At 42.8% G+C, this 17454-nt stretch overlaps 1 protein-coding gene across 1 annotated transcript; it reads left to right on the plus strand.

Moving 5' to 3' along the window:
- Positions 1-328: 328 nt before the first annotated feature.
- LOC307004218 (uncharacterized protein) lies at positions 329-12734 on the plus strand. The gene is made up of 3 exons (XM_079623323.1): positions 329-420; positions 1091-1238; positions 10635-12734. Exons 2-3 carry the CDS (start codon positions 1154-1156, stop codon positions 12047-12049), a joined length of 1500 nt encoding a protein of 499 aa, XP_079479449.1. The 5' UTR covers positions 329-420; positions 1091-1153; the 3' UTR covers positions 12050-12734.
- The last annotated feature ends 4720 nt before the right edge of the window (positions 12735-17454 follow it).

Here is a 17454-nt window from a genome sequence, read left to right on the forward strand (position 1 = left end):
ACCTTATAGCAATTGTTGGAATTGAAGTAAATTTATACATGAAAAATGTTAATGCTTCTTTTACTCATACGGATTCTTGAAAGATAACTTTTTACGCATTTTATACCTATTTTTAGATTTAAATGAACTTTATATGTCCACATTTTTAATATTGGTAAAAACACACTGACTCTTATATCATATGTATTTCGATTTGTACATGTATGAACTTTATAAAGATAAACTCATACACTCTTTTTTAAAATGTTTGTTTTGTATCACATTTGTCACTTTTTATATTTTTAATACGGATTATCTAGTAAAAACATTTCAATGCACTTCTCTGATTGTAGACAGCAGCGTGTGAACAGGACTTTTATTTTGGAGTGGCGACATGACGTCACAATGCTGCGCCGCGCTCCTGCATCTGGCTGAAGAAAGGTTTGTTTTAATAATAAAGGCTGTTTAAATCGATATAAACCGTTCAATGTCTTCTAGTTTTTTCACACGATGTGAAATAAGTTTATGTACTATTAAATGCAACATTGTAATGCTTTATCTAACTTTAATAAATTATATTTTTGTGAGTAAAGGTCATCCACACATGAGAAACAGCAAACTTGCGTCTCATTTCGCTCCCTTTTAGCGTGATTCAGTTTATCATAAACGCGAATTCAGTCACTGTTAAGTAGTGAAAAAGAAACTGAGCTTTTCGATACTCCGAGTCAATTGAATCAAATATTTTGCTAAATGATTCAGTGACTCGAATCGCTTGAATCACGACACGGGCTGCTCAAACAGAACAACAAAAAACTTTTACAAACCAACTGCTAATGTTTTCGTGAGAGTGTAATCTGTTAATTGTAATTTATAAGCTTTACGGTATATAATTAATATATTCTTAATTATGAGATGTCTGAATAGTTCGTGTTCTTTTATTAATTTGCAGCTAGTTTTGAGTGTTTATAGTTTAATCAGATAATTTAAGTCCACTCTCACTGACTGACTCTCTTACCAGTGAACTGAACTACTGAACTAGAGCTGATTGAGACTCACACAGATTTAGTTTGGGTTTATTTTTCTTTCTGTTAATTATTCTCATCTTAAACAGGACAAACACACAGGAAAACTCCTGGTGAAGCGACTGAGATTCACGTGACGCACTATTATAAAGATGGCGTTTATTAAAGAGGAGAGTGAAGAGATGAGGATTGAAGAAACATTCACAGTCAAACATGAAGATCCTGAGGAACAAACAGGTTGGTTTCATTCTCAAAGCTTAACTCAGTCATTTGATCCTTATTAAAATGTCCAGCTCTACAGAAATAGAGAATATACACAGGGGTGCACATTACTTTTTTGGTCTGGTTTTCAAGGGAGCACCTGTAGATGCTACTTCATACTCACATTTTACGCAGCACACTTATCCTAAAAGCTGGCGTCATCACTTTCACCCTCATTATCTACTTTTCTCTCAAACATGGTAAATGATGCTGTAGGCCTGCTTCTTTCTCCCTGGTTAAGCCTGTGATTTGCTTTGGGTCAAAAGTCTCTGTTGTCATCTTAAGCCTGGAACACACCAAGCCGACACCGACGAACTAGCGCTGATGAAAGCCGACTGTGTTGTCGCCTTGCGTCGGGGTAAAAAGCTGCACTTGAACACACTGAGAGAACTACAGCCGACTGTCAGCTAGAATGCGCGTTCTTGCGCCTGCGTGTAAATGTGACAAATGTCTATTTCTGCAGATATATTCGTCTATATTCGTCATGCAAAAAGGGAAACCGACGCTGCAGATACAGTACACAAACCGTAAACAAAGCAATGCGTGCTTACCGTTTTGAATATCAATCCTGCTACACACTTTCTTTATTTCACTCCGCTCATGTTGATATTGAAATATTCACCAAGGAACATTCAGGTAAGATAACGTAACATTAGAACCTTCTATCTGTAGCATTTGACTTCTTTACTCGCTGTTTTTCTATTATTATCGTGCACTGACTCGTTCAGTAAGCTGAACAGCCAATCAGAGTTCCCTCCTTCACCGACGGCCCGACACCGATTCAACATGTCGAATCGGCCGAAACAAAGCCGACGAGGACCAATATCAGCCGACGGTGCGGAACACACTGAGGAAACTTAGTCGGCCGACGCACAAAAACTGCCCGACGGCCGACCGTCGGCTTGGTGTGTTCCAGGCTTTAGACAAGTCAATGTGCATCAGACGTCAGAGTCTGACAGGCAGGATATTTACTTTTGAATCATTAAAATACTTTTGATTGTAATGAGACATGAACATCTCTCGCATGCTGCTCTACTCAGTGGCAGTGTTTATTAGGCTGCTGTCACTTTAAGCTGAAGGAAAGAGAAACAGAAACTAAAACTACAACTGACTTCCGCCACAGACTTAGAAGAAATCTCTCAAGATTGACTATTTCTGCTGAGATCTTGAGAGATTATAGGTGCTTTCACACTGGTAGTTTGGTTCGGAACGGGGTACGGTTCGCCATAGGCGGAGTTTGACATTCGAGCCAGGGGGAGCAAAAAAATAAATAAATATAATTTTATCATTGTAGCAGCTGGGACTCTGCATGGCCTATCAATTGGGTACGGAGCCCGGGAAGTCACCTGTGGGAGGAAAAAAAAAATCTGTCCGCTCAGTTTATAAACCGCACTCACGAATTCTCCAACTGTTCCCTCGGTTTAACAAATCATGCCCACGGATTAATAAACCGTACCCACGAGTTTCTAATCCACGCTCTCAGATATATAAACCGTGCCTTTTCCTATCAACTTTTCCGCGAACACTTGCATTTTCCTATCAACTCTGGAAACAACTTAAAATACTCTATATGGTCATACAGAAAAGAATAATACATCATTCGCAACTACTTTTTTTGTGTAAACTCACAACAACAAGAAAACGTTGTGCTTTTGTAAAATAAAACAAAACAATCAGGCGCGCTTTCATGATCTCCGTGAACTGGAGCGCGTCTCAAAAATGAACTGAAATTACCAGAAATTATAGAGTATTTTAAGTTGTTTCCACAGTTGATAGGAAAATACATGTGCTCACACTCCGCACAAACCCTTGGATATGCATCAAAATCTTGTGTTTATTTATGATAATCAAATAAAACCCTGTAAGGAATACTTCGAGGATCTCCTCAATCCCGCCGTCACGTCTTCCATTGAGGAAGCAGAGGCTGAGGGCTCGGAGGTTGACTCGTCCATCTCCCAAGCTGAAGTCACCGAGGTAGTCAAGAAACTCCTCGGTGGCAAGGCACCGGGGGTGGATGAGATCCGCCCTGAGTACCTCAAGTCTCTGGATGTTGCGGGGCTGTCTTGGCTGACACGCCTCTGCAGCATCGCGTGGCGGTCGGGGACAGTGCCTCTGGGATGGCAGACTGGGGTGGTGGTCCCTCTTTTTAAGAAGGGGGACCGGAGAGTGTGTTCCAACTACAGGGGGATCACACTTCTCAGCCTCCCCGGGAAAGTCTATGCTAGGGTACTGGAGAGGAGATTACGGCCGATAGTAGAACCTCGGATTCAGGAGGAACAGTGCGGTTTTCGTCCCGGCCGTGGAACACTGGACCAGCTCTATACCCTCTACAGGGTGCTGGAGGGTTCATGGGAGTTTGCCCAACCAATCCACATGTGCTTTGTGGATTTGGAGAAGGCATTCGACTGTGTCCCTCGGGGCGGCCTGTGGAGGGTGCTCCGGGAGTATGGGGTCTGGGGTCCTTTGCTAAGGGCTGTCCGGTCCCTATACGACCGGAGCAGGAGCTTGGTTCGCATTGCCGGCAGTAAGTCAGACTTGTTCCCGGTGCATGTTGGACTTCGGCAGGGCTGCCCTTTGTCGCCGGTTCTGTTCATAATATTTATGGACAGAATTTCTAGGCGCAGCCAGGGGCCGGAGGGTGTCAGGTTCGGGGACCACACGATTTCGTCTCTGCTCTTTGCGGATGATGTTGTCGTGTTGGCCCCTACAGACCAGGACCTTCAGCATGCACTGGGACGGTTTGCAGCCGAGTGTGAAGCGGCTGGGATGAGAATCAGCACCTCCAAATCCGAGGCCATGGTCCTCAGTCGGAAAAGGGTGGCTTGCTCACTTCAGGTTGGTGGAGAGTTCCTGCCTCAAGTGGAGGAGTTTAAGTATCTTGGGGTCTTGTTCACGAGTGAGGGAAGGATGGAACGGGAGATTGACAGACGGATCGGTGCAGCTGCTGCAGTAATGCGGTCGTTGTACCGGTCTGTCGTGGTGAAGAAAGAGCTGAGTCGCAAGGCGAAGCTCTCGATTTACCGGTCAATCTACGTTCCTACTCTCACCTATGGTCATGAGCTTTGGGTCATGACCGAAAGAACAAGATCCCGGATACAGGCGGCCGAAATGAGCTTTCTCCGTAGAGTGGCTGGGCGATCCCTTAGAGATAGGGTGAGGAGCTCGGTCACTCGGGAGGAGCTCAGAGTAGAGTCGCTGCTCCTCCACATCGAGAGGGGTCAGCTGAGGTGGCTCGGGCATCTGTTTAGGATGCCTCCTGAACGCCTTCCTGGGAAGGTGTTCCGGGCACGTCCCACCGGGAGGAGACCCCGAGGAAGACCTAGGACACGCTGGAGAGACTATGTCTCCCGGCTGGCCTGGGAACGCCTCGGTGTCCCCCCGGAAGAGCTGGAGGAAGTGTCTAGGGTGAGGGAAGTCTGGGTGTCTCTGCTTAGACTGCTGCCCCCGCGACCCGGCCCCGGATAAGCGGAAGAAGCCGCTCAGGAAGGCGCCCCACCGCAAACTCTGCGCCTGTGGTTCGCATGAAAACTCACTAATGTGAACGCTGTCATGCGGAGCCGGGTGCGCACTGGAGTACCGAACCTGAGACTACCTGGAGGAGGCATTCGCGTGAATGTGGAAGTAACACGGACTCGGGTGCGCGCTTGTTCAGGAAGTAAAGTGACCTGCGCATGCGTTTTAGCGGATTATGATGTATTTAGTTAAATAAAACGGGATGGTAGTGTTGATGGTTTACCTTGGATAAGACGAGCGAGAGTGAGCCTGCAGTGTATTCGCGCATAGCGCGTGGAATCAGGGAAACACATTTGGAAATCCACACTTGTCTCCTCAAAAGAGTCCGTTTGCAAGCAGCAGAAGCCCACCTTATGCGACACACACACACACACAGTAAACCGGTGTTGTTCCCTCAGCTGCGCATAATAGCACCGAATTAATAAAAAACACAATATTGACCCGCGTTTTGTTTTCTATCATGCGCCGTGCACGTTTGCGATGACGTAATATGCACACAAACGCACCAGGGTCTGATAGAATCAAGTTGAGGGTGAAACCAGACCAACACTGCGGGGGGCGCCGGGAACAATCGCGCTCGGGCTCGGACCGCAGCAAACAAACAACAAGCCCAGTGTGAAAGCAGCCTAATGGCGCTTTTCCATTACCAGTACCGGCTAGGCTCGCATTTCGCTCCGTTTCCATTGTAGATAGTACCTCCACAATAGTACCTGGTCGTCATAGCAACGCGACACACACCCGCTACCCACACGAGTGTATGCTGTTTTACATAATATTAGTAATGGGTATATCACGCAATATCTGGCAAAACTATTTAAAAATGTCGGGGTTATTCAGGATACTCCGTCTGGCGCGTGCAATGATGACGCAGTGAATAGTGACGATTCTCTCTGACCAATCAGCAGTCTGCCGTGTTTCACGTCATATTTTAGTATCGCCTCAGATACTAAAGGTGATACGAAAAAAAAGTACCTAGAAGCAGGTACCGAGTCGAGCCGAGGCGAGCTGGTACTGTGTAGTGGGAAAGCGCCATTAGTCTGTTTGTGGAGCCTCAGCAAAAAAACAACTCTATGATATATTAATTATAATTTTTTTAAATTGAAAACCACCCAAACACACAGAATGCTGCGTTAAACAAATTTGTAAGGGAAAAAAAAGAAAATAATATATCAACTGCATAAGGGATTCAAGTGATCAAGGGCTTTAGTACGTTCCAATTCAGCCCATTGCAAGGGTTTTGCCAGTAGTGGACACTCGTGCAACGTAAGCAATGACGTACATCAGAGTGAACGAGACTGAGGGAAGTTAGCGAGGGAAGGGTATAAAAAAAAACTAACTGGAGCGCAGCCTTAGTCTGTTTGTGGAGCCTCAGGACCAGCTGAATGAGGGGGTTCTTTTCAATGATCACTTCATGGTTTTTAAGGGATTTAAAATAAGAGTTGGGGTCACTCAATTTTAGATGTTTCCAAAATATAATGGCTCTTTTCTCAATGTGGATTAATAGTGATAATCAACGTGAGTGTCCCACTAAGAGATGGTGGTGCTCAGGAACCTGAGTGACTTCCTCCTGAAGTCCACTATTATCTAAACTGTTTTGAGAGTCAAGTCACCTTTATTTATATAGTGCTTTTTACAATACAGATTGTTTATACAGATATATAAATAAATGTGACTTGACTTGACTTCCTGGTTCTGGTAGGAGGTAGGGTATGCGCGTTTGAATTAGAGATGCGCGGATGGGCTATTATTTCATCAGCAACCGCATCACAAAACTCATCATCCGTCCGCCATCCATCCGCACCAATGTTTTTGACCAATTTTCAAAACCGCACCCGCCCGCCATCCGCTGATTGGCCGATGGAAGGCGCTGCTAATGACAGCCGCGAGACTAGAAAGCTCTTACCTGCAGTGAACTCCGTCTCCGATCGGCGCACAGGGACAAAAATAAATAAATAGTCTAAATTAAACGCACTTTGGCAAACCTGACCTTATCTGATAGGCTACTGTACAATATTTTCATTGTAGCCCAATAGAAAACGCATTTTGCCACATCATTTTAACATGCTGCTATTTAGCCTACTACTAATGAATGCCTATTTCACTTTATTTTTTAGCAAATACATAGAAAGCTCGAATAAAATAACAAGTCATTTACATTATAGGCAAATATGTCAGGGTGACGACTATAGGACAGCGCCGCCACTCCCACCACGTGCACCAAGTAGGGCACCAAGAGCTGAGGGAGCACCAAAAAAATAGCCTAATGAAAAATCAATAATTATAATGTCGATATTATTTCAGTATAGAAATGCAGACATCCCAAGTCTCCCGGAAGTTCAGGTAGTATCCCGCATATTGATAGAGGCTCACTGATGCCCGCGAATTAGTTAAAATCTCCCGGAATCTAGAGCGAGCGCGCCCGCGAGACCGAGACTGTGCTCCAAACCGCGTAGCACGTGCAGGGCAGAGGGAGAGAGAGAGCAAGAGACCGCGCGCGTGTGCCTCATGAAGCGCATGTAATATCATTCCCCTATTTTCTTTTTTTGGATGTAGGTATAGTCAGATAACAATATTTAAAGGGTTAGTTCACCCAAAAATGAAAATAATGTCATTAATGACTCACCCTCATGTCGTTCTAAGCCCGTAAGACCTCCGTTCATCTTCGGAACACAGTTTAAGATATTTTAGATTTAGTCCGAGAGCTTTCTGTCCCTCCATTGAAACTGTATATACAGTATACTGTCCATGTCCATAAAGGTAATAAAAACATCATCAAAGTAGTCCATGTGACATCAGTGGGTTAGTTAGAAGTTTTTGAAGCTTCGTTTACAGTCTGAGGGAGACGCACGCTATATTCAAGCTATTCTACATTGTTTGCGTGGATATCATTTTTTTAATGGTGCGTAAATGTGCATGTCGCGGATGAAACACTTTTACATTGTGCGTTTCCCTCAGTCTATAAATGAAGCTCGGGCGCACCAGATAACACGTCATCAGCGTCTTACGCCATCAGCGTAACTGTGAAGGATTGACAACAGACCCGGGAGAGAATACAATGCTGAATAAAGTCTTATTTTGTGTTATTTTTGGACCAAAAAGTATTTTCGATGCTTCAAAAACTTCTAACTAACCCACTGATGTCACATGGACTACTGTGATGATGTTTTTATTACCTTTATGGACATGGACAGTATACTGTATATACAGCTTCAATGGAGGGACAGAAATCTCTCGGACTAAATCTAAAATATCTTAAACTGTGTTCCGAAGATGAACGGAGGTCTTACGGGCTTAGAACGACATGAGGGTGAGTCATTAATGACATTATTTTCATTTTTGGGTGAACTAACCCTTTAACAATGTATACATATATTACATATATTTTTCATTTGATTGGTTCAACCACCCGCCCGAATTTAATTAAAATATAATTTTTCGTCACGTCATCCGCCCGATCGAGTCCGCGGTTATAACCGCCAACCGCGCATCTCTAGTTTGAATATATGTGCTCAGGCATGTAGGCCTTCCCTAAAAAAACCCTCAACAAACTACTTGTCTGGCCTTAAAATTTATAATACAGAATTTTTATTGCTTCGGCGTAGCCACACGAGTTATCCCGACAATGTTTTATCTGTTCAGAGGTAAAGGGAAGGGAAGGAGGCCTTCACAGGGGAGACACTAGCTGACACTTCAGCACTGCGTTGTCGTCGTGTCCAGGCGCAGGTCCTTCATCAAATCTGGATACGGCCTGGATCCGGCAGACTGCGGTAAACCTCGGGATAAACATAGAGACTAATATAAGCGTAGACGCCATCCTTCTTAAGATGTAACGAGTAGATCAGGATTTTAGGGAAGTGTTCCCGGTTCCGGCTGACCTAATCTATGCAGCCTAACATTGAATTATAGTACTCTTTAATACACACTCTTTGAACTGACAGAGTGTGTCTGCTTCCCGGACAATGATAGAAAGACTGTTCCAAAGTTTTGGTGCTAAATAGGAAAAGCATCTACCGCCAGCAGTCGATTTTGATATTCTAGGTATTATGAACTGGCCAGAATTTTGAGATCGCAGTAGACGTGAAGGACTATAATGCGTTAAGAGCTCGCTCAAGTACTGTGGAGACTTTCAAAACGTGAGAGATCACAAACATGACGATAAGAAATCATAAATTTAACCGTTTTGTTTCTCTAGTGTGTGGAGTGTGGCGATGTGATCAGGAAAGACAAACAACCAAGGCGAGTCCCGCCTGTGAACACAGGGATTCTCAAAAAATCTCTCGCATCAAACGATTTAGAATTAGAATAACTTCTAATAGAATATAACTTCTAACTAGAATAACTTTAGAATAACTCGGACGACCGGCAACAAAAAATGCCGCTTGTAGTGTATGGAGAGGGGGGATGTTTAGATAAAGTCGTGGAGATAGTGTGAACCTGGACATTACATGTTACAGCGCAAGCTGGAGGTGAGTCTTCCGTCAGCTCGCTTTCTGATTGGGTATTGTTTCGTTTCACGTGATAATCTCCAGAGCGTGCGCGTTTGTACTCGGGGTTCCCCCCACACAAACGGGTTTCTGATTCAAGATCGGGACGAATCCGAAGTTCTGACTCTTGACACACCTCACACCACAGGAAAATCTGATAAAATAATCTAAAGCCTTTTATAACTTGTTTGTTCATCGCATAATGTTTCTCCTAGTTTCCACGTCAACGCTGTTTGATCTGATATCTATGGTTTATAACAGAGAACTCTGCGTCAAATCTGTATGCTCACTAGGCCGCGCGAACAAAATTTTGGTCACACTGGCAGGAAAAATGCTAAATTTATTCACGATAAAACACGGCTATAACCCAACGGTTCTGTGTATCACTACACAACACCCCTAGCAACCACTCTTAGCAACATAAACATATGTTTGATCTCATTGATATTGTTCATTGAAGCTTGTAGAGTATTGTGAGAGGTCGAGTAAGCGAGTGTACCTGTATTCACAGTAGATGTAGCATTTTCCTTCAGGCCAGTCCTATATTCATAATAAATAATCAGTTTGTATGTCCGCTGCGATATCTTTTCATTTTAACAGTTAAGGGGTTTTCCTGTGCCCTAGTCATTTGTCAGTTATGTTGATTTTCCGTGTTCACAAGTTTGTCCTTTCAATATAAAAGTCTTCTCTACTGACTGACTCACTCATAAAGACAGTCTTTGCTGCCATCTTATGGTGAAATAATATGTAACTTCTGTTGCTGTTTACGGTCAATAACTATTTTTTTCCAACGGAAGGAAGGCTTTTAGTGATTTTACTTCATGAAAGTTGCATAGATGCATATTTTTTGGCTTTAATATTTGTATTGTGTGATAACAATAAGGTACTTGAGGCTAGTGTTGTATCGTGAATGAGTCACGGCTGAAGGGGTTGCAGGCACACAGCCTCTCGTACCTTATGGCTTACTTAACTGTTTTTTTTATTTTTGTTTTATCATTGTATTTTAATTACAGTGACACAATCATCAGAGATGAACCAGTCAAGAGTAGTTTCTAACAATTGCATCTTTAATTGTTGATCTGAATAAGTTGTGTATCTCAATCAGGGTGATCCAATCCAATATTGCTTTGTAAAACCAGCACAAAATTAAAATGGATTACCAGATCCTGAATAGCAAACCGTGGGATTTCCAAATCCAAATTATTCTGATCCAGATTAAACTTTTTAATCAACACACACACACCCCTTTGACGGCTTTGGAAATAAGATCTAGTTGTATGTTGGTTTTGACGCTTTACATGTGTAAATGTTTTGTTGTCTGTTGCTTTGTGCCATTAAACTGGTGTTAATTTGCATTTTTCTCTTGTCGCCTTAGACCTGATGGTGCTGAAAAAGGAGAGTGAAGTATTGAATGAAATGGAAGAGAAAGATCAATATGAGAGTCATGATTTCATAACAAGAGAAGCAACTTTTAGTTGCTCACAGACTAAAAAGACTTCCTCACGAAAAAGGGCTAAAAAGACAGAAACTAGAAGTAAATTCTCCTGCCAACAGTGTGGAAAGTGTTTCAACCAACATGAAAATCTTCAAGTCCACATAAGAACTCACACTGGAGAGAAGCCATACACCTGCCAACAGTGTGGAAAGATTTTCTCTCAAAAAGTGCACCTTGACAGACACCTGAGAGTTCACACAGGAGAGAAGCGTCGTACCTGTCAACAGTGTGGAAAGACTTTTGCTGAAAAAGTAAGCCTTAAAAGACACATGAGAATTCACACTGGAGAGAAGCCTTTCTCCTGCCAACAGTGTGAAAGGAGTTTCAGTTGTAAAGGAAACCTTAAAGTCCACATGAGAACTCACACTGGAGAGAGCCCTTTCTCCTGCCAACAGTGTGGAAACCGATTCACTCTAAAAGGAAGTCTTAAAAAGCACATGAGAACTCACACTGGAGAGAAGCCTTACACCTGCCAACAGTGTGAAATAAGTTTTACTCTGAAAGAAAGCCTTAACAGACACATGAGAATTCACACTGGAGAGAAGCCTTACACATGCCTTCACTGTGGAAAGCCTTTTACTGAAAAAGGAAGCCTTGACAGGCACATGAGAATTCACACTGGAGAGAAGCCTTACACCTGCCAACAGTGTGGAAAGAGTTTCACTCAAATTGGAAACCTTAATGTCCACGTGAGCATTCACGCTGGAGAGATGCCTTTCACCTGCCAACAGTGTGGGAGAAGTTTCAATCGAAAAGGAAACCTTAAATGCCACATGAGAATTCACACTGAAAAGAGCATTTTCACCTGCCAACAGTGTGGAATAAGTTTTACTCAAAAAGGAAACTTTAACAGACACATTAGAATTCACACTAGAGAGAAGCCTTACACATGCCAACAGTGTGGAAAGAGTTTTGATCAACATGAAAACCTTAAAGTCCACATGAGATTTCACTCTGGAGAGAATCCCTACGTGTGCACTCAGTGTGGAAAGAGTTTCACTCAAAAACGACACTTTAAAGTCCACTTTAGACTTCACACTGGAGAGCAACCCTATACATGCCCTCAGTGTGGAAAGAGTTTGAATTCAAAACAACACTTTGTAGACCACATTCGTATTCACACTGGAGAAAAGCCTTTCACTTGCCAACAGTGTGGAATGAGTTTCAACCGAAAAGGAAGCCTTAACAGGCACATGATAGTTCACACTGGAGAGAAGCCGTTTACATGTGGTGACTGTGGAAAAAGCTTTAGGTATAAAATAGCCCTTAAGTACCACATGACTATTCATGTTTGACAGAATTGTTTTTGTATGTCATCAGTGTGGAATGAGTTTCATAGACAGGAAACTCCTTATGTTTGAGAGACTGTATATTGTGCTGATTATTGTTATTGTACCAAATCACCTTAGAGGGCCGAATTCCCAATTAATGTCAATGAATGACTACGAGTGGGGTAAAGAACCCAGAGTTAATAATTAGAATCGATTAATTGATTGGTCAAATGAAGAATGAGCTAGTTACAATTTTACATGTTAACAGAAGGATAAATCTGTATCAAATAAAATGCATAAAACTAGGCCTGTGCAAAATAATAAACACACAATATAACAGAAAGAGGCTTTTGATTCAAATATACAAAGACGTGGAGATCTGGCAATAGCCGCTTTTCCACTGTCGCGCCAGTGTGAGCCTAGGTTTTCAACGGGCCAGTAGAGGCTAATAGCCTCTGTCCTGTAGCACTGAGCCTAACCGTTGGTACAGAAGCTCTGCAGTGCTTTACTAAAACCATTCCGTAACACGTCTATCTGAAACAACGTCGCACAACCTCATCATTTCCCCAACAAAGGGAAGTTTTATCAGACTGTAAACTAGAGAGATCACAAAATGAATGTGATAAATGTCTTTTTTTTTACTTAAAGGATTTAAAATCCAGGCATCGATGTTTTACCACAGTTTTACAATAAAAAGTGATACATTTATAAGAATTACTAGTTTATATCAGCATCATTACTGTTCAATCCTGACACAGTGTTTTTTTACCATTATTTCACAAATTGGGAGGACACGTACTTATTCAGTCACCTCTATTTCTGTTTATTTGAAGTCACAGTGATCAGAATCCACATCGGATCACAAATGGAAGTTATTTCAAACACTCGCTGCTGTCTGAAAGTGAGTTTTGAGTTAAAATTATTTTAAATGTCTTTAATGTTGATGTTAACTGGTAGCTATAAATGAAATGATCTGTGGCGCTGACCCTCTCCAGACTCGGACAAACTCTGCCTTTGTTCATGACCGTTCCTCAAGCCCGAGCTGGCCCGCTGTGGAACAGGGTGTTCGGCGGGCCAAAAAACCCTGGCCGTTGCCCCAGAGAAAGCCCCGATGAGGCCATCCCCGGGATTTCAAAATGGGTGTTGAACATAATATAATGAGGCTACTCGCTACAATTTGCTCGCAGACCCTCACGCTTTTTAGCCGTGGTCGAGACAACAGTGCGAAGCGCCATGGCTCACGTCCCTGAGACAGTGGGGAGTGCGAGTGTTAAACTACCTCTGACTGGCTGGTTATAGCCCAATCGGAGGCGCAGTTGATAACTCACAGATCCTGGTTCCTATGCCATCTAGAATGCCTAGGTCTCAGTATCAATGCTTCCAAGAGCACACTGTCCCCCAGCCAGAATATGTCTTTCCTGGGAACAGTGATAGACTCTATACAAATTAAAGCGCGCACTCACTATTCATGCCTAGCGGCATCTTTCAGTGTAGGTGCTTGCGTGCTTCTCAAGAGATTTCAAATGATGTTGGGTCTCATGGCCTCTGCATCATCAGTACTCCAGCTAGGGCTACTGTACATGCGTCCTCTCCAATGCTGGCTAAAACCCTGTGCATCAGAACAAACCACGGCTGTGTCAAAGCCCTGGCTCCCTGGAAGACAGTACGGCGTGAGTATGGGTGTGATTTCATAGAGAAAAGTAATCTCGACAGATGCCTCCAACCTAGGTTGGGGGCAGAGGTGGACAAAAGTACACAACTTCCTTACTTGAGTAAAAGTACAGATACTACTGGTCAAATATTACTCCGTTACAAGTAAAAGTTGTAGAGACCGATTTTTACTTAAGTAAAAGTACAGAAGTACTCATTTTTAAAAGTACTTAAGTATAAAAGTAAATGTCAATGCATTGTTTTATTATTGTTGCATGTAATAGCCAATTTACAGTCCCTTATGCCTCTGAATCTCTGCCTGCTACCCTCATATCAATATCACATTTATTTCTATAACACAGCTCCAGTCGTGGGATTGAATAAGTCACTCAAAGTCCACAATGGTTTCGGACACACAAATGGCTGTTCCCGGTTGTTTGGCTTTTAGTATGAATATGTTAGCCTTGTTATCTATAAGCTAGTGTTCTCCAAAACAATGACAAAATTTGCATTCAGAAGACGAAACCCAACGTTGAAAATTAAAATCATGTTGATGTCAGAATCCAATGTCAGATTGACGTTAATCTCCAACGTTGTACAGACGTTGTATTGTGGTTGAAAATCGGTTGACGTCAGAAACCAACATCAGTCGAATTCTGACGTCAACCAGACTTTAATTTACAACCAAAATGAAACCCAAATCATCCCTGACGTTACTACTCTCTACTCAAGGACCTCGACAGAAATGTAGTGGAGTAAAAAGTACGATATTTGTCTTTCAAATGTAGTGAAGTTAAAGTAAAAGTTTCCAGACAAAATAATACTCAAGTAAAGTACAGATACTCAAAAAGTGTACTTAAGTACAGTATTCAAGTAAATGTACTTTGTTACTGTCCACCTCTGGGGGGGCCCTTTACGAGGGCAGGTCCATCTCCTGCCAATGCCCAATTCTCATGCCCGGAGAATCGCCTGCACATAAACTGTCTAGAGATGAAAGCGGTCACGCTATCGCTGCAAGATTTTCTCCCATATCTAAAAGGATACCACGTCCTGGTCCGGACAGACAACAGGTCTGTGGTATCCTATATAAATCGCCAAGGTGGTGTAAGAAATTATAGTCTGCCCCGATCCAACTTCCACTCCAATATATACATTTATATCAGAATGTTCCTTCACTTAAAAGAGCTTAATTATCATATAGAGACAATTACATCTAATCTCAGTAATATGTAAATAAATAGTATCACAGAGGGCTACCAACCACCATTTTGATTACAGGGACTTCAAATAGCTTGTCACCGTAAAACATTTGACCGTTCTAACAGAAGATCAAAGATGTGATCACTTCAGATAGATTGTATTACCTAAACCTTTTGCTGTTCTGATTTCATTTACATTAAGAGTTGACCATTTGGGTTGATCATATCCTGAACAAATGGTAATCAATTGTAGAATGGGAACGGGACACAGAGAATCTTCTCAGACAAGGGGGTGTCTCAACTTCATTAACATACAGACCACAGCTGTCACAATAAGAGCAACTTAATTTACATTAAGAGTGGTAAACTGTATTAGGATAAAAGGTTTGAGATTTGGATGTTCTGGGTTCATTCTGACACCGGTGAACCCAAGGTGCTTTTGTGTACCTTGCTACTACTTTACTGTAATAAACTTCATTTTTGAGATCTTCGACGTCCACATAATTTTTTCTTACAGTGGACTCAGGTCGAACAACCTGCACACCATGGCCAAAGACCTCATTATATGGGCTCACCACAACCCTGAGAGCATCGCACGTGCCAGGCATTCTGAACCAGGGTGCGGATTTGCTGTCCAGAGACAGTTCCCCCAGGGGAATGGTCTCTTCACCCACAGACGGTTCAGCTGATATGGAGCATCTTCGGCGAGGTAGAGGTCGACCTCTTCACCTCAGAAGACAACGCTTATTGCCGAACATTTTTTTCAAAGAGCAGGGACGCTCTTGCCAATGACTGGCTAAGCCGCCCACTGTACATATTTCCTCCGGTCACGATGCTACCTCAGGTCATTGGACGGATCAGGGAGAGCAAGTGTGCAGTCCTCTTAATCTGGAAAACCCAGTTATGGTTCTCCAAGTTGGTGCAGCTGCTGAAAACGGTCCGGATGGCCGATACCGCTGAGGAAGAACCTCCTCACACAGGCAAACAGGAAGATCTGGCATCCCCGTCCCGACCTAACGGGTATCCGGGTGTCTCCTGGAAACGGTACTTAAAACCATCACTGCTCAAAGGCGCCTGGGTAAACTTGAAGTATCTGTCGCTCAAAACCACTCTATTACTGGCTCTAGCATCAGTCAAGCGTGTAAGCGAATTGCAAGCGCTATCAGTAAGCGCTTCCTGCCATGAGTTTGGGCCCAAGGCACAAAGCCAAGGCACGGGTATGTCCCTAAAGTGCTCCCCACTCAATTCAGAGCACAGGTTATTTCGCTCGCAGCTCTTCCCTCGCCAGAGGACGAAAGAGATGCGAATCTACTCTGCCCCGTCAGGGCTCTCAGAGTTTATCTGGAGCGTTCTCTCTTGTTCAGACAGCCAGAACAGCTCTTTGTATGCATGGCCTTGTCATGGGCTTGGTCGAGTGGAAGATATATGTGCGGCGGCTGGCTGGGTCTTGCCGTCCACATTTATGAGGTTTTATAACCTAGAAGTTCCCGCTTTGCAAACAAGGGTTCTTTCAATGTGTGACTAAGCACAATCCCCTTTAATTATAAGGACTGATGTATATCTGGTCTTGGTTGAATTCAAACTATGGTTCTTATATATTATAAACAAGAGACTTGGCCCTTTTAAGGCCCATTCATTGGTTCCCTATACAAGGCTTGTCATTGGACTGGCCTCTATTAGGATTCATAACTTTACTCTTTTATGTACCTCAGGCATTTTACCCTAGGCTATAGTATAGAGCGAAGTTTTAAGCACGCACAGTGTTTTGAAGAGACCGCGCTAGATGCTCTGCAGCTACACTGCATTTAAAAAGATTGGCTTCAATATTCTCTAGGAAAGGAGTTTTCCCATAGCGTAAACTAGCTTTCGCAATACTCGCTCCCTCATCTCAGGGAACCGAGGTTACATTTGTAAACTGCAGTATTATGGAAATATTGCTGAAGTATAAAATACTACTGCAACATCTGCGGTAGTATTTGTTGTGGAAATTATCAATATTAAAACCTGGATGAAAGAGACAAAGTCGATTCTCAAAAGATTAAACAAAGTATTTTATTTCATGCATGAAATAAGACGTTCAACATACAGACAGTGTCTAAAGCCCTATTCGCACGGGATTAGTATTATCTAGGGACCTTGTGTGATTTTGAAATTACCCCCCGACATCTGAATTTCGTGTGGCGCATTCGCACGGGATAAGGGAAGCCTGTGATTGTACTCAAATTTACTGACTTTTCTCCCGGAACCCGGATATAAAAATTGTAGTTTACCCATATTATATTTATTTTAGCCAATTGGAAATCTGTTTTCAGTGGGCGACTAGATGGCTTTTTGCGTATGGTTGAGGAGGGTCTGGTTCGATGGATAAAAAAATAAAATAAATTTCACCAGGTTAAAATCTAATAGCTCAGGTTTACGTTTGTAACATTAAACTCGAATTATGATGTGAAACCCCCTTGCTTGATTGTGCATTATTTTTGATAGGCGTTTGGAAATGTCTTGTCGTTATGTCTCTAGATGTAGCCTACATTATATCATAAACAGAAGAACGTTACTCACGCATGCTGTTATATTATATGT

This window comes from Phoxinus phoxinus, assembly GCF_949152265.1.
Source record: "Phoxinus phoxinus genome assembly, chromosome: 9".
NCBI lineage: Eukaryota > Metazoa > Chordata > Actinopteri > Cypriniformes > Leuciscidae > Phoxinus > Phoxinus phoxinus.

Bases quoted from the DNA above. Each gene is read 5' to 3' on its own strand.
- LOC307004218 (XM_079623323.1), top strand. From the start codon at position 1,154: ATGGCGTTTATTAAAGAGGAGAGTGAAGAGATGAGGATTGAAGAAACA. The intron at 1,239-10,634 runs GTTGGTTTCATT...TTGTCGCCTTAG, and splicing joins AGATCCTGAGGAACAAACAG to ACCTGATGGTGCTGAAAAAG.